General features: G+C 45.2%; 2 protein-coding genes and 2 pseudogenes across 3 annotated transcripts; 1 reads left to right on the top strand and 3 right to left on the bottom strand.

Moving 5' to 3' along the window:
- The first annotated feature begins 5263 nt into the window (after positions 1-5263).
- LOC125546668 (uncharacterized) lies at positions 5264-6785 on the top strand. The gene is made up of 3 exons (XM_048710839.2): positions 5264-5373; positions 5464-6191; positions 6270-6785. Exons 2-3 carry the CDS (start codon positions 5473-5475, stop codon positions 6559-6561), a joined length of 1011 nt encoding a protein of 336 aa, XP_048566796.2. The 5' UTR covers positions 5264-5373; positions 5464-5472; the 3' UTR covers positions 6562-6785.
- Positions 6689-11535, bottom strand: LOC125547982 (F-box/LRR-repeat protein At4g29420-like; annotated as a pseudogene). Its single transcript, XR_015618203.1, has 4 exons — positions 11249-11535; positions 10035-10201; positions 8650-9890; positions 6689-7895 (listed from the first exon to the last, which is right to left on the bottom strand). The product of XR_015618203.1 is annotated as an F-box/LRR-repeat protein At4g29420-like (transcript).
- Positions 11536-13466: 1931 nt separating this feature from the next.
- LOC125542902 (F-box/RNI-like superfamily protein) lies at positions 13467-17172 on the bottom strand. Its single transcript, XM_048706129.2, has 2 exons — positions 16647-17172; positions 13467-14648 (listed from the first exon to the last, which is right to left on the bottom strand). The coding sequence occupies exons 1-2, from the start codon at positions 17137-17139 to the stop codon at positions 13807-13809; spliced, it is 1335 nt and encodes a 444-aa protein (XP_048562086.1). The 5' UTR covers positions 17140-17172; the 3' UTR covers positions 13467-13806.
- Positions 17173-19535: 2363 nt separating this feature from the next.
- Positions 19536-25308, bottom strand: LOC125546667 (uncharacterized; annotated as a pseudogene).
- Positions 25309-26070: the final 762 nt, after the last annotated feature.

Raw genomic sequence — 26070 nt, 5'->3', positions numbered from 1 at the left:
TTTCAGATTGTGAATGTTGGTACTTTTTTTTATAAAGTTGGTCAAACTTTACGAGGCTTGACTTCGGTCAAATCTTATATGCGAACTAAAAAGGACCGGAGGGAGTACTAAAACAGTCACGTAAGAGCATCTCCAACCGACGCGCACTAGCGTGATGCGCTAAAAAAAATTTACAGCATCAAAATAGCGTTTTAAGGCACGTGGAAGGGTGGTTGCTTTTCGAGGCGCTGTAAATTTAGCGCGCCGTTGTAGCGCTTCATCAGGCGTGGTAACATTCAGCACGCCCGCCTGGCCCGCGCTTGGAGCAGGAGTACAAAATACCCAGCGCGGTAGAGCTGGCGCGCGATGCAGTTTTTCCTAGTGCGCTGGCGCTTTCTTACCGCGCGCGGGATTATAGCGCGGCTACTGGAGCGCTACTTTCAGTCGTGCGCTATATAGCCGTTTTATCCGGCGCGCGGCTTATTTAGCGCATCTGTTGGAAATGCTCTAAGAGCATCTCTAAATGCAAAATGAGCTCCGCGTCGGTACAGCGTTAAACGTACAAAGGGTAATATGGACCTTTACAAATCAACCATTCGTTTAAAGAGAACCACACTAACTAACTAGAACAACTTTGTACCTATTTACTTTTTTTTCTTTACTTCTTTAGTTTGCAGAAGCCCCCGGTTTCGCTGGGCCGGTCGATTGTCGAATTGGTCCTTTTCTAATTTCTAATTTATTTTTTTCTTCTTTTTATTTCTCATTTTCTAAAAAATCTTGCGCTTTTAATTTTTTTCAAGTTTCAAAAAAATGTTTTTATATTGTCAATAAAATAAAAATATTTGCATTTTCAGATTGTACCGAAATATAAAAAAATGCCATCACTCAAAATTGCTCAGGATGTCAAAACACGAACATTTTTTTAAATGAGCGACTAAAATTTTGAACACAATAGTTTTTTGATTTTCTCGAACATTTTTAAGAAAACACTAACAATTTTGGAATTAAAAAAAAATACGAAGAAATTTTGAAACATATTTTAAAATTTCCCCAGACATTTTTTGTATTTGTGTAGATTTTTTTTGAAAACCGGAACATTTTTTAAATTCCGAACAAATTTTGATAACACAGACATGATTTGAAACTCCTCAAAAGTTGTTTGGGTTTTTTGACAATTTTTTGCATTTTCTCGAGTTTTCTCGGTGAATAAAAGGCTGATAAATGGCCGGACGCGTCACAACATGCATAAGATATCGAAGTCATTCAAACCTAACATGTATGCCTACAATGGGCATATGCCCACCTTCTTACAAAAGTTGAGGTCATTTAAGGGATGTCCAAAAATAAACCATGTTTGACGTGAGGTGTCTTGGTAGGCTAGAAGGTTTCGTAGGAGAGCATTTTTTCGACGTCCGTCAAATGGCCATAATTTTTTCCATGGCCTTGTCAAGGCACCCGAACATCCTTCGTTGAACATGGTCGTTTTTTTGACATCCTTGAAATGGCCTCAACTTTTACAAGCAGGTGAGCATGCCCATGATAGGCATCCATGCCTGGTTTGAATGACTTTGAACAGTGTATGCAGGTTGTGACACGTCGATCATTTATCTATCTTTTTTAACCGAGAAAACTTCATAAAATGCAAAACTTGTCGAAAAGTTAAACAACTAGAAATGGTTCCTTGAATTCATCATAAAATCCGTGAAAAAAAATTAGGGTCATTTAAGGGATGTCGAGAAACAAGGTACTCCCAAACGGACCCTTTCAGCCTACCCGAACACTCTACATTGAACATGGTTTTTTAAGTCTCAAGACAACCACAACTTTAGAAAGCAGGTGGACATGCCCATCTTAGGCATTCATGTATGATTTGAACGGCTTCTAACATCGTATGCATGTTGCGACATGTCAAGTCATTTATCAGCCCTTTTCACCAGGAAAACTCCTGATAATGCTAAAATTGTCAAAAAAAATCAAACAACTTGGCATGGTGCCTTGAATTGATCATAAAGGCCATGACAAAAAAATTAGGGTCATTTCAAGGATGTCGAGAAACAACGTGCTCTCACACATAGCCTTTTGGTATAGCGAGACACCCTGTGTTAAACATGGTCTGTTTTGAAACATTATTAAAATGACCCCCGGCATTTTCAAGCGGGTGAGCATGCCCATGGTAAGAATCCATGCCATGTTTGAACGATTTCCGACAACGTCTGTGACAGCTCCTTTTAGTGATCCGATAAAGGAACAGAAAAGTATCTCGCACCTATTTCCCCAGAGCTGACCCTGGATTATCGAACCCACGAGAGAAGGTTCCCTTGAAGCGATGGTCTCTAGCAAGCTTTCATTAAAGGATCAATTCTAGCTTTTGACCAGATCAATCAAGCAAATAGTGATTCAAACACTTGTAATAAAAAGAGGTACGAGTATGAGGTCTTAATGCTTACAACCATGCATTTGTGTTGAGACCAGATATGATCTTAATTTATCCGCTTGAAGTTACCCATCAAGATGTGCTTGTTACAAACCAAAATGGAGGATGACTTGATGGGTGACTTCAAGCGCATAAATTAAGATCATAAATGGGTGATTCCTTATTTCTTCATTTCCACTCCTTTTCATGTTCACACGTAATTTCTTCCCTTTTTAGCCCAATTCCTGTGGAAACACATCAAAGAGAGGGTTTGTATAATCATTTGTATTCATTAGTCATTAGTAGCAATATTAGAGCGAATATCTCAATTTTAATAAAATATCTCGGTTTAAACAAATGGTGAATAAGTGTAAAAATATCACTCATCAGTCTGCAAGTTTCGACACGTCCAACCAATATCAGTCTTTATTGACACAGAAAACTCCAAAATGCAAAACTTGTTGAAAACCAAAAGAACTTGGCTTGATGCCTTGAATTTGTCATACAAGCCAATTAAAAAAATTGGGGTCATACGACGGATGTCGAGAAACAACGTGCTCTCAGACAGAGCCTTTTGACCTCTACACAAACATCCTCTGTTGAACATGGTCTTGGACATTCTTGAAATGACCCCAACTTTTGCAAGAGCATGCCCATGGTAGGCATCCATGTCAGGTTTAAATGACTTCTAACACCATATGCAAGTTACGGCACGTTCGGACATTTATTGATCTTTTTACCGAGAAAACTTCAGAAAATACAAAACTTGCGAAAACCCAAGCAGCTTGGCAGGATGCCTTGAATTGGTCATATAAGGCCATGAAAAAATTGAGGCCACTTGACGGATGTCTAAAAACGTGCTCTCGAACGGAGCCTTCTAACCTACCCACACACCCTATGTTGAACATAGTGTTTTTTTGGACATCCTTGGATAGATGGCCGCGGGCAATCTGGAAGCAGGTCAGCTGCGAACCGAGCCTCGCGCCTGGTCCAGATCTCCTCCAGCAGCTGCATCCGCCTCTCCAAAGTAAGCATTGCATAGGTGGCTAGCAGCGGATGGATTGGAAGTGGCGAGCAGCGGAGGTGAGAAAGAGGAAGAAATTGGAGCGGGCTAGGGTTGGTCTGCTGTCATCCGACTTAAATAGCCCAACTTGATAGGCACCATGAATGTGTCCTTACCAACAAACGAAGGAGGCGCTCGCGCTGCTTTACGCTATTGACCGTGTGGGCCCTAGCGGTCAGTACTAAGTGGCGGGCGCGTTCGAGTGTCCCCCTATCCGTCTTATATGAGTCGGGTATGGGGTTGTCGGTTAGTCCAGACGTTTGTATCAGATTTACGAGGTCCGGTTGGGTGGCAATTTCGCGTCTGGGCACTGACTAGGCAGCCCACCCAGGCGTTTGGGGACAGCTTTGAGAGCTCCAGTGGTAAATCCTCTGACATACTTATTTCACACCTAGTAGACGTGATTTAGCAAACGTGATAACTATTTCTAAATCGATTGAGCCACAGTCACTCCCAAAAAACCACTCGTGCTAGCAAAACACGCTTTAGAGCATCTCCAACAGCCGCGCTAAACTAGCGTCGCGCCGCAAATTAGGCTGTTTTAGCGCGCGCGCAACGCGGCGGGTCGCTCCAGCGGGCGCGCAAAAACGGCACGCGCGCTATAACGGGTTGGGCGCGCGGTTGAAAACACTTACCCGCGCGGCGTATTTCGGGCGTCAGCTACAGCGCGCGGCACACTCGAGCGCTCGCGCCGCACTCTCTCCTCTCCTCGTCCTACGCCCCGCGCGCGCCGGCGCCGGCGCTCTGCCACCCACCCATGGACGCGCACACCGGCGCCCCGCTCACCCCGCTGTACAGCCGCGAACCCCCCCCCCCCCCCCCCCCCCCCCGCCGCCGCCGCCGCCGCCGCCGCCGGAAACCCTAGCGCGGGAAGCGCTGGCCTCGGCGCCATGGGTGGCGGTGCTGTCGGCGCCATGGGAGGCATGGGTGGCGGTGGCGGTGGCCTCGGCGCCATGGGAGGCATGGGTGGCTTCGGAGCCATGGGAGGCATGGGTGCACCTCCGGCCGCCATGGGAGGCATGGGTGGCTTTGGAGCACCCTCCGACGCTATGGCCGCCATGGGAGGCATAAGTTTTGCTTCTCTCATGGGAGGCATGGGTGCACCTCCGGCCGCCATGGGTGCAATGTCTTTCGATGTGCCTTCTCACACACATTCTCATGAAGATGCCATTGAAGATCTTGCCAACACCGTCGGAGCTTCACATGATGCGGTGCGTGATGCGGTGCGTGATGAGAAGAGGGAGGAAGATTCATCTTCGGAGGCGGAAGAGTTGTCTTCGGAAGATGAGGACGAAAACGAAGACGAGGAAGATGAAGATTGATGTGTCTTTCATGTCTTAAACTTTAGTTTCCATTTGAACTTGGTTGGATAAACTTGTGGGCATGATTTTGAACTTGTGGGCATGAACTTTTATTCATCAACTTGTTTGTGTCAAATTTTACATGTTCATTTTTGTCTAAAATATCATATATGCAAAATGCCCGGCAAGTCACGCGCGCTGTATTTTTGCGCTCTGCTGGAACGGCGCGCGCGCTGCATTATAGCGCGGCTGCTGGAGCCAGCGCAGGCAGGCGCGCAAAACCAGCCACAGCGCGCGCGGTAAACATATTTTTTACGCGCGGCGCTTAGCGCGGCTGTTGGAGATGCTCTTAGCATACAAGCATTGCGGCCGTGCTCTGGATCACCGGTACTCTGCACTTGGGCATGCACGCATGCCTTGATTTGGTGTGGTTTCGTGCTCCCAATTGGGTGGCTTCCCGGCCTCCTCGCGCCTCCCGTTGCAGTGTATCAGCGAGTCAACCAAAAATAGACGAGGCAGCATCTCGAATTGGGGCACGGCGGCAGTGCCCTCTCTTTTGCCGCAACGGCTGCATCCGACTAGCTCCATCTCGAATTGGGGCTCCGCTTAATCTCCAGGTCTTGGATTTTTGTTGCAATTTCCTTTCTTTTTCGTTTGATCTTAGGCAGAGAACTCAATTCGCATAATCGCCATGCATGGCTCGGCAGGACGTGCTCATGGAGCCCCAGTCGCGCGGCTCGCCGGCCTCTCCGGGGAAGCCGTCGGCGCCGGAGCTGCCCGAGCCTTATGCGGAGATGCGGCCGTTGGACGTGGCGCCGGACGAGGACGCCGCGGTCAAGCCCGACCGGCGGACGTCATCGGCGTCTTCTTCTTCGTCGAGGGCGTCCTCGCCCGGGTGCGTTTTCCAGGTCGACGCGTCCGAGATGCGCACCCCGTTGGTCGTGGCGGCGGCGGACGGCGACGACGACCATGCCGACGCCGGTCCGGCCGCGCCGCCGAAGTTGCCCGACGACTGGGCGTCGTTTTCGGAGCGGTCGACCGGCGGAGGCACGGTGTCGGCGGCGCCGGAGGCGCAGACGATGGCCAAGCCGGCGGTCGAGGGCTTCAACCCGGACAGGATCCCGGCGTCCATCTTCCAGCCCAAGCCGGGGGCGCAGGCGGACTGGAGCATCGCGTCCAACGAGTCGCTCTTCAGCATCCACGGCGCCAGCCTGAGCATCTCCGACGACTTGTACGCCCCCAGCAGGTCCCACTTCGACTACTTCTACGACGAGGCCATGGCGGCCGGCGGCGGCGGGTACCCAGACGGCAAGCTGCCGCCGCTCGAGGAGGTGCCGGGCAGCGCGATGTCGGACGCGAGCGAGGGGAGAGCGATCCGGCGGCACGAGAATGGCTCCATCGGCAGCTCCAGCAACTTCTCCTTCGCCTTCCCAATGTACGTACGCCCCGCCGCACGCACGATTTTCTCTCTGCCATGACCGACCGTGCTTGATCGATACCTTTACATACGCAGACTGGCGGAGCCGTCGACGGGGACGAAGGAGAGCATGGGCGGCTACCAGCAGCTGCAGAAGGAGCACGAGCAGTCGCCGCCGACGCCCTCGAACCGCAGGTCGCAGTTCGAGGAGATGACGACGGAGGAGGAGCGGCGGCCGCAGAAGGCCGGGTGGTGCTGGTGCGGGGAGTGCTGCGGCTGCTGCTGGTTCGCCTGCTCCTGGCCCTCCTGCTGCTGCCAATGGCGGTGGCGGTGCTGCTCCTGCTCGTGCTCCTGTCCGACCTGCTGCCAGTGCAGCTGGTGCCTCTGAGAGGTGGCGAGAGCCACACTAGAAATGGCGGGAAGAGAACACAGAGCTGATCTTTCAAAAAAACCATAGGTGTTGTGAAGGAACAGTAGATGAGTAGGGAACCAGCGGGGTAAAAGGGATTCAGAGATGCAGTGTAGTACATTGTTGACAGGGGATGAAAAGTGCAGACATGTACTGTTTTGTTAGGACAAAGCAAAAGGATTTTCAGAAAGTATTTAGCAGGTCATATGCATCATACAAGCACATAATCTAGCAAGACAACCATATATAGTTCTTCATGTTGGAACATTTTTTCCACAGTGCTGCGGCGCATAGTAGGCACACATCCGGCCATCGGCAAATGTGCCATGACCAAACCAACAGCCTTCAGAAACTGTCGAAGACGGTGATGCGTCGACCAAAGTGTCGCAGGCACTGCTAGCTCTGCGATTCATGATAGCCTCGAATGAAGTATGGGTACAAGGGTTACTGCCAAGTACCCCATCGCCATGTGATCTCCGGAAACCTTGGGAGTCCCCGAATGGATGATGGCCAGACTGATGCAGCAGCTTGACGAACAGCATCGCTGGTATCAGCATGGAAAAGAACAGCCACCTCGCACGACGGCGCGCTCACACTAAGCAACGGCACGAACGGACAAGCAGTGATGTCCGATGCCGGTAGATGGACCAGAAGTTTCTCCAAACGGCCTGCAGACGCATGATTCGTACAGAGGCATAGGAGGCTCATCAGTACACATGAAAACCTTGGTGACAGCTTCACTTCGGTGATTCTGGAGAACAATTGGACAAGGTAGTCTGGCTTCACCTCATGGTAAAGGTCTACGCAGTTCACAGAAACTGGTAGCTCAAGATCTAATGTCCTGATATCCCGATCACTTGCAAACAGCTGCAGGAGGGACTTCAGATCCGAGGACTCGATTCGAAGATTTTTCAAACTCGCTAGGCCGTCAACTTGGACAGTTGGACCGAGTTCATCAATGGTCAGCTTCAGAGTAGACACGGAAGGAGTGTCTAAAATGAGGATATCTGGTTGAACACACTTCAACTCGAGATGAACCAAGTTCGGCGCATGGATAGCTAAGGACCACGGAGCATTTGATACCTCCCAGCGGAAAGTCTTTACTTGAGAGAGGTGAATCTTGGGGTTTTCGAGACCCCCGACTCCGATAAGATTGAGAATCTGAAGGCAAGGGAAGCATTCATTCAGCTTGCTCAGGTCCTCGTCATCGAGTCTAATGAATTCAAGAGTCAGATGGGTCAGATTAGGCATTATCTCGAGCCCATCAACAGACAGCCATGCATTTTTCAGCCCCAGTTTGAGCAGATTATGACCTGCATACACAAAATTTAATCTCAGATCATTACAAGCAGGGTTTAATTAACTGGGTAAATATCTGGAACCAAATAGACCATCATAAACTCAGCGTGACAGATGCAGCCTTAACTACACAAATTATTTATATCTGAATATGGTGATAAACTGATAATAGCACTACTTGGTGAGATTCCACATTGCAGCGCTATCACCCAAAAATGTTTTCATCTATGACCCCAAAATGTTCTACTTGTGTATCTTCATTCAAAGATAATAAAATGGTTGGAAAGTTCTCTCTAATTAAAATTGTGTTTTTGCCGTTCTGCCAGGACGAGAGTAAGCCAAATCTTAAGCCACTGTAATCTACCGAAATATCGGTTTCAAGCTTTAGACAAAGCAAAATCAACATGATCCCCTAAAAAATGTAAAATCTACAACTGACATCTAAGAGACCCAGAACTTCAAACCAATGAGCAATAGAGTTTTAACAAAAACCAAGCCCCCTAATGTAATTATTATTTCTAGAGCCCAAAATTGATAAATGAGCAAACGGGTAAGTTTCTAGAACAGCACAGGTTAAAAGACAACCTTTTTAGAGCATTACAGATTATAATTCAACGAAGAAACAGTAAGCTTTGTGAATAAGGAGCATAACTTCAGCTAAATAACTTGTTCCGACGTGACAAGCTAACTCTAGCAGGATAATACATTCCTTGAAATGAAACAACTTTTCAATGCAGAGAACATAAATACTGCCAGAGAGAGACTGACAGAAGTGCGAAATGACAGGGAGCGCCTCCGCCTTCCGCCAGCATGACTGTGGCCAGAAGTCAGCAAATCTCCACCTCCCGGAGGGCAGGTCCTGCGGCTGTTGTAGCCCACGCCCGCACGGAGTTTCCACTGGTAACATGCAGATTATCAGGCTCATCGAACTCCCCCTCCTCCACCCACGTCGCTTCATCGGGGCAACCCTGCCCTTCGGACGCAATGATCACAAGGGAGCGGAGGTGCGACCCGAGGCGTGACGCGAGGTTTCCAGCGAGTGTGTGGAAGGCGGTGCCCTCGACCCCTCCCCCACCCTTCCGAAGACCGGGTGCGCGGCCAGAGGCGTCAAGGCGGATGCGGGGGCACTGGTAAGCCGCAGCGAGGAGCTCGCGCGAGGCAAGGCGGCACGATGCGATGTCTCTGGTATGAGCGACGCGGCCGAGGATGTCGGCGAGGATTGATAGCGGGAGAAATTCGAACGGGTCGCCAGCCTCTGACATGTGGGCCATGGAGGTATCGGATAGGGTGGGATCAGATGAAGGTTTGCAAAGTGGGATTGCTGAACAGCTTCTTTTCTTTTTTCTTTTCCATTTCCCATCATTTCCGTTTCCCGTTTCATCATGTTTCCGTTTTGAGTTTCTATCAACGGTTCGTGTTACAAATGATCCACCAATGAGATTAGCATCAGTAGGTGTTGGAGCGGCAACATTCTCCGAGTGAGAAGGATCATCGCTGATAGTAGCACATATGCCTCTTGAAAAGTTGGGAGACTGATCTTCAATAGGATCAGGAGAGACACGTGCGATATCACCCGAGACTAGACCCTCGGTGCCAACATTCTCGTTCACTTGAGTGTCCTGAGCATCCTTTGAATTTAGAACAGGAGAGACATGTACATTATCATCCGACACTCTGGCTTGACTTTCTTTAGCATCCATTGAATTTAGAACAACCTCTTGAACCTGACCTTCAGATGCAACAGGAGGATTCTGCTGATCTCAGACCAGATCGACAGGAGCTTGATCAGGACGTGGAACTTGATATTCAGTTGTACCAACAGGATGTAGCTGGTCTCGAACTTGACGGGAAGAAGCATCCACATCAGTCTGGCAGTTGCACACGAGCGATGAAATAGCGTCAGAAATGTCGGCTGCCATTAAGGATAAACGTTTCTGTTGAATCAATTCAAATTCTTCAGCCAAGATAGCACGATGCTTTTCTACGATAGAATTGATAATAGAATGCACCTGGTTAAATAAGAAAAAGAAGTATAAGAAATATATATAAGAAAAATGTTGAACTCATGAACCCTACACAACTGATTGGCCAAAAACTTGGGACCACAAGCATTAAAAGATGGCCACTGAAAATGTTCCGAATATAAGACTAACATGAGTAGAAGAATTGGAGGTTTCCGCTTGGGGGCTTGACGAATTTGGCTCCATGGACTTTGCGGCCGAGGTAACCTTTCCAACTGCATGTTCAACAGAACTCTGCACCGCAGCATCAACTTCAATCGTCTGTGACGGCATCTTCGCCATATGGAGTAGATCTGGAACTAAATGATGGACGCAAATATTACATAAAAAGGAAAGAAATCAGACGATAACAAAGTGAAGCAAGAAGCTGTGAAAGAAGGTAAAACGAGGATTATAAACCTAGATTAGCATTAGCAATCAAACGAAAAGAAAAGTGAACCCGATAGCTCGCCTACCCACGTTCGATCCGCAGAGGTCTCATTTCTACCTAAATAATGTACGGTTAAGGGAGGGAACTTCTCCCTTTTAATCCACTTTTTTCTAGATTAGCATGGCAAGCGCAGATAACTTTACAGCTAAAACTCTGCATGCATGTCTTGGGGTCTCCGGTCTCTATCCTTGTCAGTTTTGAGTCACAAACATACAGTCAGTTGATACGCAACAGATAACGAAATAGTTACAGCCCACAAAATTTAATTTTTAAAATAATTTTAACAAAATTATTACATAGAACTACAGACACATTTTCAGTCGTAGGCAAGGATAAGCAATTAACGAGTGATACACAAATTACTTAACCGATGTATGAAGATAAAAAATTGTGCTGAAACATGACGAAATACTACCCAATATAACCTGGGTAATTGCATGGTTTCTTAAATTGCTTCAGATCGATAGCCGGGAAATAGGGGAACAAACACAAGTTGCTTAAACGAGTAAAATTCCTGCATAATCCCAAAAAGGGATGGTAAGAAAGCTACTGCTACTGAGATGCTAACGAGGTTCCACTTGCTTGAACGAACAATAACTACTCTCCCTCCGTTCCACGATGTAGTGCATATTAGTATTTGTAAAATCAAACATGTTTATGTTTGACAACTTCATAGAACAAAAAATCGACAAAATTAGGACCACTAGATTCATCTTAAAGTGTATTTTTTTTCTATTTTACTTATCTAGCATTTTAGGCTTTATTCTAGAAACTTGGTCAAAGATAGAAATGTCTGGCTTTTGAAACACCTAATATGCACTGCATTGATGGGGCATTTGGCTCACAGTCAAGATCGAAACAAATAATGGTGAACCGAAAGAGGAACCGATGACTGTGAATGGGTGAATGCGTTTACCAACTCACGGCCGGGAGAAGGGGGGCTGAAGGAGGTTTCGTTGACAGAGGCACCAGATGGACGGAAACCTAGCAGCCGGAGAAGATTCGGCGTTGGCGGAAAGCCCAGAGACCGAGCGACGACGACGCCTAGGCTCCTAACAAGGGCGACGGGCGCGAAGATCCGAACGCCCCCTAGCGCCGACGAAGAGAAGACAAGCTAGGGCCGCCGGCCTTGGTCGCCATTGCAGAGATGAAACGATCCCGGCTGCTGTTCAGTGGGATTGGGGGAGAAAGGAGACCGCAATGACCCACCATGTGGGATGCCAGGCGTCCCACCCAAACAAACCTCGAAGAAAAATGGTTTTCATCATATTTTTGTTCTTTCCGTATGTGTTAAAAAAATGGTTACAGATGAGGAGTAAGGCGAGGACGGGCTCTATGAAGCTTTTTCTTTTATCAATAAACCTCCAATCCATTCATCCTCGATCGTGGCGGTACAACGAACACCAAAAATAATAAAAATTACATCCAAATTTGTAGACCATCTAGCGACGACTACAAACACTGAAGCAAGCCGAAGGCGCGCCGCCATCATCATCCCCCTCTCACCAGAGCCGGGCAAAACTTGTTACAGTAGACAATTAGAAAGTCGTTGTGTTAAGGCCCCATAAAACCAACACACCAAACAGCAACTGTCGTCGATGAAGAGTAGCGTATATCGGAAGGATCCAAACCGAAAACACACGAGCGTAGACAAACGATGACCAGATATGAGCAAATCCACCAAAAATAGATCCGCTGGAGACACACATCCACACGCCCACTGATGATTCTATACGCACCACCAGGACGGGGGCTGGGCGGGGGGAGCTTTATTCCATCTCCAGGGAGCCGCCGTTGTCTCGCTTTCCTGAACAGGATACAAATCCTAACAAAACTTGAAGAAACATCTAAAAAATGAAGCCCTCCCGTCCACAAGGGTTGGGATCCACCGTGCCCACATGGCCCTAAGGCAACCAGAGACGAGGTGGACCAAAGGCGGCGCCGGCGGAAGGTGGAGGGACCCTAAACTTCTTTTGGGAAGGAGGCGCGTATTCAATCCATTAACAATATGAATGTATGTAGGATGTAATGTCCTACCTCCGTCAGGGTTTATTGTGCCCCTTCGTATTTTGGGGTAAACTTTGATCATCTCTAAAACTAACACGATATAAATTATATGATACATAAAATATACTGTGGGATTTGTATTTGAAATAGCTTTTATAGTATAATTTTTATGGTATACCGTTTACATTTTACGGAGTATTAGTTAAAATTATGGTCAAATTTTAACCCAAACTGAAAGGAGGCATAATAAACCCAGACGGAGGTAGTTATATGTGTAAATTTCATGATGAAAAACCCTGAATTGCAAGTTGTGCACACTGAGAAACAAAACCGTGAACTTTGAGAATGAACAATGCATGTGCTAAAGTTCACATATTTGTTTTTGTTTTTTTGTAGCCCTCGTTTTAACTTATTTCATCATTAAAACTTAGTAACTTACACACATGTACATTACATATCTGGGTATATGTGTTTTCGGATTTTTTTGAAACAAAAAGTATGATTTTTTTAATTGTTTAACATTGGAGCCCAAGTTTCATTTAGCATTTACGTATTTACTCATCCCTCTCACATATTCTCACCAAATAGTTGGTCAAGTGAGGATGAAGGATTGCTTGATAAAAAAAAGAACAATTCTGCCCCACATTTGATTTGGTAGGGCTACATGGGACATGGACCAAATGTATCCTTGCATACATGGGTTACACTTGCCTACAAAACAATTCAGAAAAGAACCAGCATCAATCAAGCATCTTGAGCTATATTGCTTGATATCAACAGGTAACTAGTGACAATCAGGAATTTATTGCCTAACTGGCTTTCATGTTTTGATGAGTTGCCTGGGATCTTTTCCATGACCTATGTCGTGTGAACGATCGAAATCGAAAGAATCATTAAGTGGTGCACCAAATGATAAGCCACAACTAGTGCCTCCACCTCCGGCTGTGAGAAAACCGGCACACCAGAGCCTGCTATGGAATTTTGGAAGTAACAGGAATTTTGGAAGTAACAGTAGTAGCGTACCTTAACCTCGCACCAGCTTAGCAGCTGATTTAGGGTCAAAGTGCAAATATGTATGGTTTTGGTTAGGACAAAGCATGATACCGATCATTTTTGTTTCTGTTCCATAAGCTAGCACCCAGAAACTATATATATTTCCTTATCTTGGAACATCTGTACACAGTGGTGCCAAACAGGCCCAGTACATAAGCATATCCATGGTTTCTACTTCCTCCGTTTCAAATTACTCGTTGCAGAAATTGATGTATCTAGAACTAAAATACATCTAGATACATCTATACTTGCGACAAGTAATTCGGAACGGAGGGAGTAATTTCTACCATAACATACATATGCACACATTAGGCATTTTTAGGCCATCAACAAATGTGCCATGACCAAACTCAGTTTCAGACACTTCTAGTTCTGTGACTCTTGATCATCTTGAAACGAAGTATCTATACAGGATTACTGCCAAGTACCCCATTGCCAAGTGATGTCTGGAAAACGCAGCGGCCAAGAGGATGCAGCAGCTTGGCGAGTGGCATCACTGGAATCCGCATGGAAAAGAACAGTCACCTCGCACAACGGCGCGCAGTTGTTGATCAAGGGTATGAACGGGCAAGCAGTAAGGATGGATGGCGGCATATGAACCAGAAGTTTCCTCAGACAGCTTCGGCAGTCATAACTGGTCATGGAGAACACAATGCGCCTCATCAGTTCATATGAAAACCTCGGCGACAGCTTCACTTCGGTGGCTCTTGAAAACAGCTCAGGCTCCACCGCTTCATAAAGCTCACTGAGGCCTGCAGAAGCAGGTAGCTCAAGATCTAGTGTCCTGACATCTCGACTCTCTGAAAACAGCCTCAAGAGGGAATTTAGATCCGATGACTCTATCCGAAGGTTTTTCAGATTCACAAGGCCATCGACTTGGACGGTAGGGCCAAGTTTATCTATGGTGAGTTTGAGAGTGGACACGGATGGAGTATCTAGAATGAGGATTCCTGGTCGAACACACTTCAACTCAAGATAAACCAAGTTAGGGGCATGGATAGCTAAAGACCGTGGAACATCTGATACCTCCCAGTGGCAATTCTTCAGCTGAGGAAGGTGAATCTTGGGGTCCTTGAGCCCCCCAACTCCAATAAGATTGAGAGTATGAAGGCAAGGGAAGCACTCATTCAATGTGCTGAGGTTCTCGTCATCTAATCTAATGGACTCAAGTGCCAGATGAGTCAGATTTGGCATTATCCTGAGCCCATCAACAGATAGCCATGCCTTTCTCAGCCTCAGTGTTGAAAGATTATGACCTGCGTAGCCAAAATTTAGTCTGAGATGCATGCAGTGTCAAGCTAAACAGTTAAATATGTAGAATGAAACAGATTATAAGACCGTGCGTATGGCGGGTGTCGTCTTGAATGTGCGAATCGCATATATATCTGATTACATCATGATTTACTAGATACTGAAACAAGCAACATTTGCTTAGTTAGTGGAATTCCCATACAGCTACGATGAACCAAACAAGTTCTACTTTCTGGTTAAAACTGGGAATGGATGTGAATAAGCTAAATTCCTGCCAATGTTATCTACTACTCCAGTGTCACATCAGTGTCACATCAAAATCAAGCAATGTCCTTGACTGAAACTAACAGCCTACAAGACTCAAATCAATGATCAACAGTCTTAACATAAACTGCTCGCCTCATATTGCACAAGAGAGGTGATTCCACCAAATCTCCTTATTTCTAGGACGACGATAACTGCCACACGTGTGGCATCTAGGGGGTATGTGCCGCACGCCCCGTGTGGCATCGACACATGCCCGCCCGCACGAGCACGTCCGCGCGCACCCCACCACAGCCCGCACGTTCGGTGTGCGGCGCAATCGCCCACACTAGCACGTCCGGGCGAGCGACCTCATGGCCCGCACGACCCGTCTCGGCCCTCGCCCCTCCCCGCCTGCGAGCCACACGCCCCGCGTGGCAGTAACCACGCGTCCCGCCGCGATTGCCATGGTCCGAACCCTCTTCCATGTTCGTTTAACTGTAGTTGCCATGTTGCTGAACTGCAGTTGCCATGTCTGACAACTACAGTTGCCATGGTTGCTCAACTGCAGTTGCCATCTCAGGTCAAGTGTCGGATGCCATTTTTGGGCAACTGTAGCTGTTGCCATGTATGGTCTGGTCTACTACAGTTGCCATGATTTGAAAACTTTAGGATTTGCCACCTACTAACACTAGACAGTTGCCATGTAGCACTACAAAAACATGGCAAAAAACATGTTCGGGTAAAAGAGAGAGTTGCCATCTGCTTACAAGCACACTAGGGCAGTTGCCATGTACCCTGCAAAAACACATGGCAACTGATAGCTTTTGGTGTGTGGGAGAGGAGACGGGCATGTGGGCGACGGTGGTATCTTTAGGAGTTGCCACCTACTAACACTAGACAGTTGCCATGTAGCGCTACAAAACAGACGTGTCAACAATAACATGTTCGGGGTAAAGAGAGTTGCCATCTGCTTATAATCACAAATAGGGCAGTTGCCACGCACTAGCACTGGACAGTTGCCATTTAGCGCTACAAAAACAGACGTGGCAACAATAACATGTTCGGGGTAAAGAGAGTTGCCATCTGTTTACAATCACAAATAGGGCAGTTGCCATGTACCCTGCAGAAAACATGGCAAATGACAACTTGGTGTGGGAGAGTGGGAAAAAGGGCAGTCATGGGAGATGGGGAACAGAAGTTGTGCGCGGCGTGCGGGCGCGACAGCAGTTCCACCGCACGCCCCGACTCGCAACCGGTCTCGTCCGAGGGAGAAACAGTGTGCGGGCGAACTACCTACACACCACACACCGGGCTTGTCCTATGTGGCACACCAAATCCATCTTTTGGTGTCAGGATTCGTGCAAAAAACAACCAACGACGATCCAGGCGTGTGGGCGAGTTGGAGACGTTCCACACGTGTGGGCGTTAGTGTTTCCGTATTTCTAAACCATTTGGTTAGTTTTTCGGCTCCGTGATTATATGCACTATACAAGACTAAAATTCTCCTGTTCCCAGTGCCCGCATTATTTCTACACAACACAAATAGCTACACAATTGAGCCAGAAACAGAGTTTACTAATCAAGCAAATCAATTCTTCAACATGTTCTCACTTCTCACTCAACTTTCTGATCTCTAAGAAACCAGTTTTTAGAGCAACTCGGCGTATCATACAACATATAAACAGGTTAACTTAGCTCAAATTTGGATTTGCAACTGAAATGTACTTCTAATTTTGAGATAAGATGGAGAGACTGACATAAACGGGAGATGACGGGGAGCGCCTCCGCCTTCCGCCAGCACGACTGCGGCCAGAAGTCGGCGATGTCCACCTCCCGGAGGACGGGGCCAGCGGCAGTGGCCGCCCACGCCGCCACGGACTCGCCGCTGGTGAGGTGCAGGTCGTTGGCCTCGTCGAACTCCGCGTGCTTCGCCCAAATCGCTTGATCGGAGCAGCCATGCCCTTGGGACGCGTCGAGCGCGAGGGAGCGAAGGTGCGTCCCGAGGAGCGAGGCGACGTTCGCGGCGGCCAAGCGGAAGGCGGTCGCGCCGTCCCCGCCCCCGCGCCCGCGGAGGCGGCGCGCGCGGGCGGCCGCGCTGAGGCGGACGCGGGGGCAGTGGTAGGAGGCGGCGAGCAGCGCGCGCGAGGCGAGGCGGGAAGCCGCGATGTCCCCGGCGTCCGCGACGCGGCCGAGGACATCGGCGAGGATCGCCGAGGGGAGGGAGTCGAGGGGATCGACGACGTCCGACATGTGGATGCCGAGAGCCAGAGACTGGTGTGGTGAGTGAATGCTTAAAGATTTTTATTTTTCATCACTCTGATAAGCAGAAGCGTCAAAGCAGCTCCACTTGTTTTAAAATACTTTAAGGGTTTCTAAAAAATCTCGAGATACTCTAAATGTTCCAAAAATATCTGCAACTAGTTCCAGTGTATTCTACTCCCTTTATTTGCAAATATAAGATGTTTTGAGTATTTCAACATGGACTACATATGAAGTAAAATGGATGACTAAACACACTAAAATGTGTTTATATACATCTGATTCACAAAAAAAATTTAAAACATCTTATATTTATGAACATTGGAGGTTGGCTCCTGTTGTCATCTTTCTTCTTCCTTAGGATTTTTATATTTACGTTTTTTGGTCTAATTGTTCTCGTGTGCTTTTAATTCCTATGGACCCATTCCAAACTCGGATACTTCCTCACCCCCAAGGTCTTGGTTAAGGATGGTTTAAGGGGTGTTGTGTTTGGCCTTTCCAGCATGCAGGTCGTGGGTAGGTGCCGAGCATGAACAAGCCGGTAAGAGGAAGCGCGTGGCCGACCAATATGAACAAGTCATACAAGGACCAGAAAACCTTCGAAGTCATTATAAAACGTGATGTTCATAAGTTGCTTAGCTTCATATAGAAGACTGGTAGTTCTACGCCGCTAAGACCATGCCATTGTCCAGAGAAAAGACCGAGCCATGGTCCAGAGAAAAGACCATGGCATGGCTTACAAAGCTCAGCTGCCAACCAGCATCACCAAGCAACCGACATACATGCTTAATTATTCGTTGGCCCACCACGCGCTACCAATCTTAAAATACTTGTGTTGAAAACTTTAAACAACGCAAACAACCGTGCATATATTCTACATTATATTTTCTTGACAACCGCACACCCTGGGAATGAGCAATGCAAGCATCCGCTCGAAGCAATCCTCTCATCTCAATCAACAAACGACCAGCATTTCTCATTATGTATTGAATGGAGCCAGACTCGATTGATCTATCCTCCTTAGGACCGACTAGTGCATTAGGTACAACCGCGGGGGGGGGGGGGGGGGGGGGGGTTTCACTTTTTCGCCAGGCCGGCTGACAAATACTGCAAGTACCTGTCATTATTCCATCCCTTGGGGGTTCGCTTGCCAAAAGGCCATTATGGCTTTCCGCATTGGGAATCTACACAAGGTTTAACTATCCGTCCTTCTTGTCACATCTTCTGCTAATCAGGGATGAAAGTTTGACTATGGTGCCTACAAATCGTCTTCATGACCACACATTGTCTTAAGAATCACATACCCGTACACATGGTTGTACCCAGACGCGTGTGAGAACGAAGCAATAAATGGCTATTCTACATTGGTAACTGGTGGAAGGTTTAGCCACCTGCCTTTCTTGTTCCATTTTTCGGTACACGGCCAACGATGAAACGATGCCAGTGATATTTTCAACAAAAACATGTAGCATAATGTTTTTCTTAAAACGAGACCACAATTATGGTGGTGTTTGACAATTTACTCCAAGAAAAATATAGTCTGCTTTATAGAAACATTGAAAAGCATGGTCATCAATGCAAAAACTCGCTCCTTAGAACTTCTTAGTACATGTCCAATATCAACATAATTCACAACCGCACTACTGGACTACATGCAGATCAGAAGATGTAATAACCATAAACAAACCACATACTTCTCCCCGCTATCGAAGCCAATACTGTCACCCACTCGAGATCAGATTATTCGTCATCACTAAGATAAATAAAGGAGAACTCCATATCAGCATGACCACTGGCATACCCCATTAGATAAATAGGGTGCTTCAGTGCATGCATTCCTTGATTTTTGCATGCGTTGCAGTGACCTAAACAAAGATCAAAACCGTAATTTTGCAGCAAGCAAACTAAACAAGATTCATATTTAATAAGACGAAAGAGTGACAGTAAGGGCACATACCATCATCATATGAACTTAGTTCGTAGCAGGAATAATATTTTCTTCCGTAGATCTCTTTCACTTCAACAAAAAAGGGCGTGGATGACCAATCACCGTCTGACTTCTTCATCTTAACGGTGAAGTTGAAGTGATGGAAGGTATGGCCATCGCTATCCATGCTGAAGCACTGATGTTGAAGCTCATCTAGGCCATAATCCACCATGTCCTGAAAAAGCACCTTATAAACAAACTTGCTTTCAGATAAAAGAACAAAATAGCAGGAAACCACACGTACTTCGAATTGGCTCTTTCCTTCCTTGTACTTCTCAAAAGCCAGCATGACTTCCTCACCCATCCACTTTTTACCATTCTTAATGATTTCTTCGGTAGACACTTCACCCCTGCAATAATACATTAAAATTGTTGCATGCTTCAAAATTTTATATGAAAATCATATCAGAACATACTGTGCTATATTCTCTCTTGGAGAGGCAAAGGACTCAGGGACTTCAGGAGATACAAATGCCCCTTCTGATGCCAAAAATGCTTGAGCATCCAGTTTATGCTGGGCCGGGTTGCTAAAGCCATGTTTAGCTGCAATCATAGCCTCCACCATACAGGTGTATGTATGTTCTTCCAAGTTCTTATGTATATCACGACATGTTTGTGCCCTGAATCAGAAAAAACCCAAAGGATGAACAAATTGCAGAATAATACCACACACATGAGCCTAAGAAACAATATACAGCAAACGTTTTGTCATGCATATTGAAAATTTGTTAAATAGCATTGAACTCCATATACATATACAATGTTCTCTAAAGTGCAAGTGCAACGAGTAAAATTCTAATTAATTATGCCATTAAATGATCAATATATTGATCATGAGTCCTGATGACTTACACGCACTTAGGGTTGTCTAATAACCAGGTTGTCTAGTACTCCCTCCATTTCAAAATACTCTACTCATCTAGGTTTGTGCTAAGTCAAACTTATGTAAGTTTGACCAACTTTATAGAAAAGATTGCTAATGTCAACAACATCAAGTATATATAATATGGAAACATATGCTATGATGAATCTAATGAAGCTAATTTGGCGTTGTATATCTTGGTATATTTTCTGTAAAACTTTGTCAAACTTAAAGATAAGACTTAGAACAAACCTAAAACTTCCAAGTATTTAAAAACAGAGGGAGTAACAATTACCGGTTATACATCCAACACATGATTAATAACCAACAACTGGTCTAGTAACAGTTACCGGGTTATATATCCAATACACAGTTACCAACAAAATATCAAGTTATCCGGAATATGTAGTGATAGTTACTAGAATATGTAGTACTCCCTCCGTTCCGTGATAGTTACTAAGTTTTACTAGAATATGTAGTTACTAGAATTGTGGAACGGGAGGAGTAATAGTTACTGAGTTTCACAAACAAAATTGTATAAACATTTTTGTAACTTAACAAGAACTAACGGACACCCCTAGGAATCTAGCATTGTTTGTATCTTAGGAATGGACATAACAAGTTATCCGGGTGAGAGAAACTAGGTTGTCAAATTCTCTCTCCCAGACCAACTTACACTTTGAGAGAACCATCACATGCCATCATTTTAGGAAGGGGAAGGACATAGCCAATAACAACGATATAGATTTTCATAATCAAGCAAGACTGCCTTGGTTGTCAAAAATAAAATCTCAATCTCACACCTCCCAATCCTCCATCAAAATAAATGGAAGCTCCAAGATGTGCAGGAAGCAGATGCCAGGGTCGGTGACACAGGAACCTCCAGACATCCATGAGCCATAGCGCTTGGTTGTGACTGAGTTGATATGGTAGGAACGGAAGAGACAAAGTAGAGCATGGAGGGTGGTGGTCTAGTGGAGGATGGCGACGGGGAGAGATTGGGTGAGTGAGGAGAATGTGTAGGTGGCTCTGTCTTTGGGGTGATTCCACGATCTCAGCCTCTCAGGTGTGATTCCCCGATCTATGTTTGAAACTTTGAATCAAGCAAGAAAGAATAAATATATTGCCGCACATATTCTCTAAGCTAGTATATGTCTGTACAGCCTCCTGCGGCCATGGTGTCTGGCTATCTTCAATGCAGTGGTTATCTCGTCATGCATCTAGGTTTATACGCCACACTACACTAATGACATGTTGTTTTGTTGTTGTTTCCTTACTTGATCCATGTATATATAAATAAGTAAAATTGTGGTACGTTGAGGCGTCTTGCTACAGAAATGCATTTAAGACTTACAAAGTACAAAACAAATATAATATGAGACGAACAAAAGCAAAATCATCATACATACCAAGGCTCTGATACATCTTTGAGCATCTCCTCAAAAATTTCTGAGCGAGTCTCACTGTCGTCGCCAGCATAATAATCACACCATTCCTTGGACCTAGAGCAACAAAATGTCCACACAACCAATGGTTATTCCAAAGCTATCATTACTTGACATAAATAATCTTCTTCGGCAATTTTTTGTGAAGTTGATGATGAATTAAGCATATTTGAATGATATTAAAACTCATGAAAGAATGTTATAGGTCCATTTTTATTGCTTCGAGGCTTCTAAACAGTAAATGGTACTCCCTCTGTCCCAAAATGCAAACGTTTTACATTTTGGGATGGAGGGAGTAACAAACAACACGATAAAGCTAGAAGTAATAAAAATCAATCAATAATTGACCGACGGTTCGAGCTGTGCAAAAAGGAGGGCAACGCAATACCTTTGAGTTGGGTTACATGTAGGAAGTGACTGACCGAGTGTCGGTGCTTTGAACTCCCTGTTGCGCACCTCACTAGCATCCTCCTTAACCCTAAGCAAACTGATAATCAAACCAATATGCTCATTAGCTAGTGACTATTATGATGGAGGTATTGCAATAATAACCACGCATTCTCGTTTTTCATTTTAAGGAGCTCTGTAGAGACCAATGTAGGTAACGTGGAAAAATGATATGTTGTATTTATTAGAGGCACACTTATGGTGGAGCCTTAACTGTAGGACCCTCAATGTCGCTCACCTTGCCAGCATTCTTCTCAACCCTGACCAAAACATGTTGGTTGGTGATTATAGAAGTGTGGGAATAATTATACTAGCATCTATAAACTAAAGTAGCATTCCATGCAATATTATTTCTTCAATGAGAATTGCAGTGCAAATAATAGCCAAAACAGATATTTTACATAAATAATCTTCCGTAACAAGTTTTATCAACTTGAGGAATCAAACGTATTTGAATTATATGCAGAACGTATGCAGGTCATAATAAGCACCTCTCATTTCAACTAACCAGATCCCAATTAATAATAAGTTAATAACTAAACAACAATGTCGTACCTATGAGTTAATTCATGTAGATCTGTAACTATAGATCCCTCACCGCCACTCACCTTGCTAGCATTCTTCTCAACCCGGATTAAAACATGTTTTGGTCAGTGACTACGGAAGTAAGGGAAAGAATTGCCAGCTTCTTTAAAAGAAACTAGCAATAGAAAACTATTTATTCTATGAGAGTACAGATGATAGCTAAAACAGGTCCTTTATCAAATGCTCATGTAAAAAAGGCACACAAAGAATATCATAAATAACTAAGAAAATTTACAGTAGCTCATTCGGTGATGGTTCTTGTTCTCGTCTGCCACGGGACCGCCTGAGGCGGCCTGAATATAGAACACTTTGCCGAACATGGGTTACATTTCCAGCTTGCCTGCAAGTATTGAATGGGTGAATTCATCTCTCTAAAGAAAAGAAAAATACCTTGGTTACCCTAAAGGAACAGCAGCAGCCCTCTTGGCTACTCATGTGCGGGTGGTGTTACGAGTTACAACCTAGATCATTATATTGTGCTTTATGGGTTTATAAATTTAATTTGCTAAATGTAATAGCAGTTGATGCAAATCCCCCCGAAATATTATCTATAAATTAAATGTCAATTCATAACGCCTACACATTGTGGTGCCACAGGCTCACGGCACACTAATTACATATTGATCGGTTGCCAATTTCTCCATTATTCCATTCATGTATCACACTTGATTAATATATATGTGGCGTATGCTACATTTGCAAATTTATAACTTGTAAGTGGTAACAATAAACAAGATAAACCTGGAGATTTAAAAAAGAAAAACAAATCGATATATTAAGCCATGGTTCTAAGGAGCTCCATGCATGTTAATGTAGATGTAGACAATTTGGAAAACTTATGCGTGTGTTAGCAATAAAAATTACTCAAGAGTTCCAAGATAGATTTTTCTAAACCTTGGAAGCGCATCAAGCTTTATAGATTACACTTGCACAGAAATCCATGGGAGCAAGCACCCATCATTAAATTAAGAGAAGTACCAACATAAATTAGTCATACCTATGAGTTGACTCAGGTGTAGGGCGTGATTGATCAAGTTTCAGGGCTTCAAACTCCCTGCTTCTTACCTCATCCGCATGCTCCTCAACCCTAAACAAAACAAGGACGGCAATATGCTCACTCATCACTGATTAGAAATGATGGGAGGTGCTGCAATAGCTAACAATGACCATGGCATTCTAGTTTGTCTACAAGGACAGAAGGCTAGTGTAAATATTAAATAGCTAATATGTTACCGACTAGTAATAGACACATTTGTGATAACCATAATGGAAACAGACAAAACAACATCTAGAGTCACACTTACGGTAGCTTATCTGAAGTAGGTATCCTGGATCGCCTGGGGCGATCTGAATAGAGAAGGCTCTGACGAATTCGTCCTCTCGCCGTTGCGGGTGACCTGCAAAGTTTGAAAGATCTGAAGTTAGGTTTGCTAAGATCTTATTAACGTATAGTTGGTAGGCTATCACCACCCCATAATTATAGGAACTGCGATTGGTATGTATTTTTAACCCACTGATGTAAAACATATATGAGAAAGAGACCACCAAAACTTTTTCTTTAACCCCCCACACACATGTGCAACCTAACTTTTTTTCTTTAATCCTCCGCACACATGTGCAACCTAACTAATCAAAAGAAAATCATCTCTAAGCTGGTGTTGTGTTGCCCTTATGATCAAAAGATTCTTTTTTTAGCTGCTCGTAAAAGGGGCAAGGGGCTCACACAACAGTAATGAACGAATAGAGTCTTCTATGAACCATTTTTTCCGCTGAAACAAGACCCGGTGTTGCATTGTTGCAACTACAACATGACCCCTTATTGCAAAAGCATTTCTGGCTCACGGCCGTGTCATCGCATTGCAACAAGACCCGTGTTGCAATTGCAACAGGACCCTTGTTGCAAAAGGATGTCCACCTCGCAGTCATGCTTGCAACAAGACCCTTGTTACAAACCTTCATTGCAACAGGATCCTTGTTGCAAAAGGAACAGAAGAGCTCGCAGAGCTCTCAACATTGGTGGTGGGTGGAGAGCTCGCAACATCGATGAAGGGCGTCGAGAGGAGGACAAGCTTGAAGAGCTTGGGGGTACCGAAGCCCGACTCTTGTACGACCCCGTCCCGGCTCCGCTCAGTGGAGGAGAGATTGGGGGGACAAGCTTGCAGCAAAAGTATTGTTATAGAACTCTTTGCAAGAGAGATTGTTGCAGAAACATTTGTAACATTGGTTGTGTTGCAGAAATTTTTCCAGAACATCCGTAGTTTTATTTTTGCGACAAAAGGTCATGTTGCAGAAAATTTATGCAAACAACGAGAGTGTTGCATGAAATGTTACTTAGCCGCATCCGTGGTTGCATGCAGCTGAGTGCTCGAGGAGGCGATAGCCATGGACGCCCCTATCCCTTGGGGATGGCGGTGACGTGAAGATGGACGACGACGTAGCACGCCACAAATATAAAGTGGCCTTGTATTCAAAGACGAATGAAATACTCCCTCCGTTCCATAATGTAAGACGTTTTTTGACTTTAGTGTAGTGTCAAAAAACGTCCTACATTATAGGACCGAGGGAGTACTTTTTTATATTGCACTACGTATTAGAATCAAGAGAAAACAAGCCGGTACACGTAGAAACGTCTATAACGAGCGGCTCCATGAGCCAATGCACGAAGAAAAACAACTTCTCTCAACCTTGGTAGAAACTAAAACGTGATGTAATTTGGCAAGGTGGGAGTACCTTGGATTAGGGACATGGATGCTGGAAGCAGATGAAGGAGTCAGCGTTTGGTCCATAGCTGGTGGACGTGGAGCTCGACGACGACGACGAGGTCTCTGCTCCATCGATCGTTAGCCCGCTGGTCACTGGTCGAATCAATGCGATGTGTTTCTATACCGAGATTAGTCGACGAGACGTACTTGTCTCTATATTATACAGACGGATCTTCTTACATATAGCGAGGGAAGAGAAGGATAGGAAGCGGCGAACAATCGAGATCAACATCGACTTGTAAACCGACTCGAATTAAACCTGAAACCAATTTCAAAGCCACGTCGATGTGGGCCGGCCCAGCAACGGTCGCCACTACGCGTCGCTCGCTCGGTTAACCGGTTGACTGGTTGACCAGTTATCCCTAAAAAAAGACTGGTTGACCAGTTGAGGGTTGACCATTGATTTTGGAAAAAATATATGAATCTAAAAAATTGTAAATTTCAAAAGTCCATTGACTGTTGACTTGGCCGTTGATCTTTCAGAAAAAGTTCGTGTATTCCGTGAATTTGAAAAAAGTTCATGTGTTCTTGAATTTTAAAAAGCTTGTGTATTTAAAAAAAGATCGTGAATTTGAAAATAAAAATCACATGTTCCGCGGGTTTGAAAAATTTCACAAATTTGAAGGAAAAAATCATGTATTTGAGGGGGAAAAGTTCATGAATTCTAGGATTTTTTTAAGAAAAGTTCACAAAAATTAATTCATTAGCAATAACTTGGCAGACCTCTTTGTTGTAGTGCACATTCCCTTATGGGTTCGATAACCCAAGGTCACTCCTGGCGGAAAAGGCAAGAGAACCTTCTGCTATCCAAAACGGATCGCGGAGGGCATCAAT

The sequence above is a fragment of the Triticum urartu genome, chromosome 3A, assembly GCF_056163025.1.
Source record: "Triticum urartu cultivar PI428250 chromosome 3A, HENAU_Tu73, whole genome shotgun sequence".
In the NCBI taxonomy this organism is placed as follows: domain Eukaryota; kingdom Viridiplantae; phylum Streptophyta; class Magnoliopsida; order Poales; family Poaceae; genus Triticum; species Triticum urartu.
This window is presented reverse-complemented; position numbering and strand designations above follow the sequence as displayed.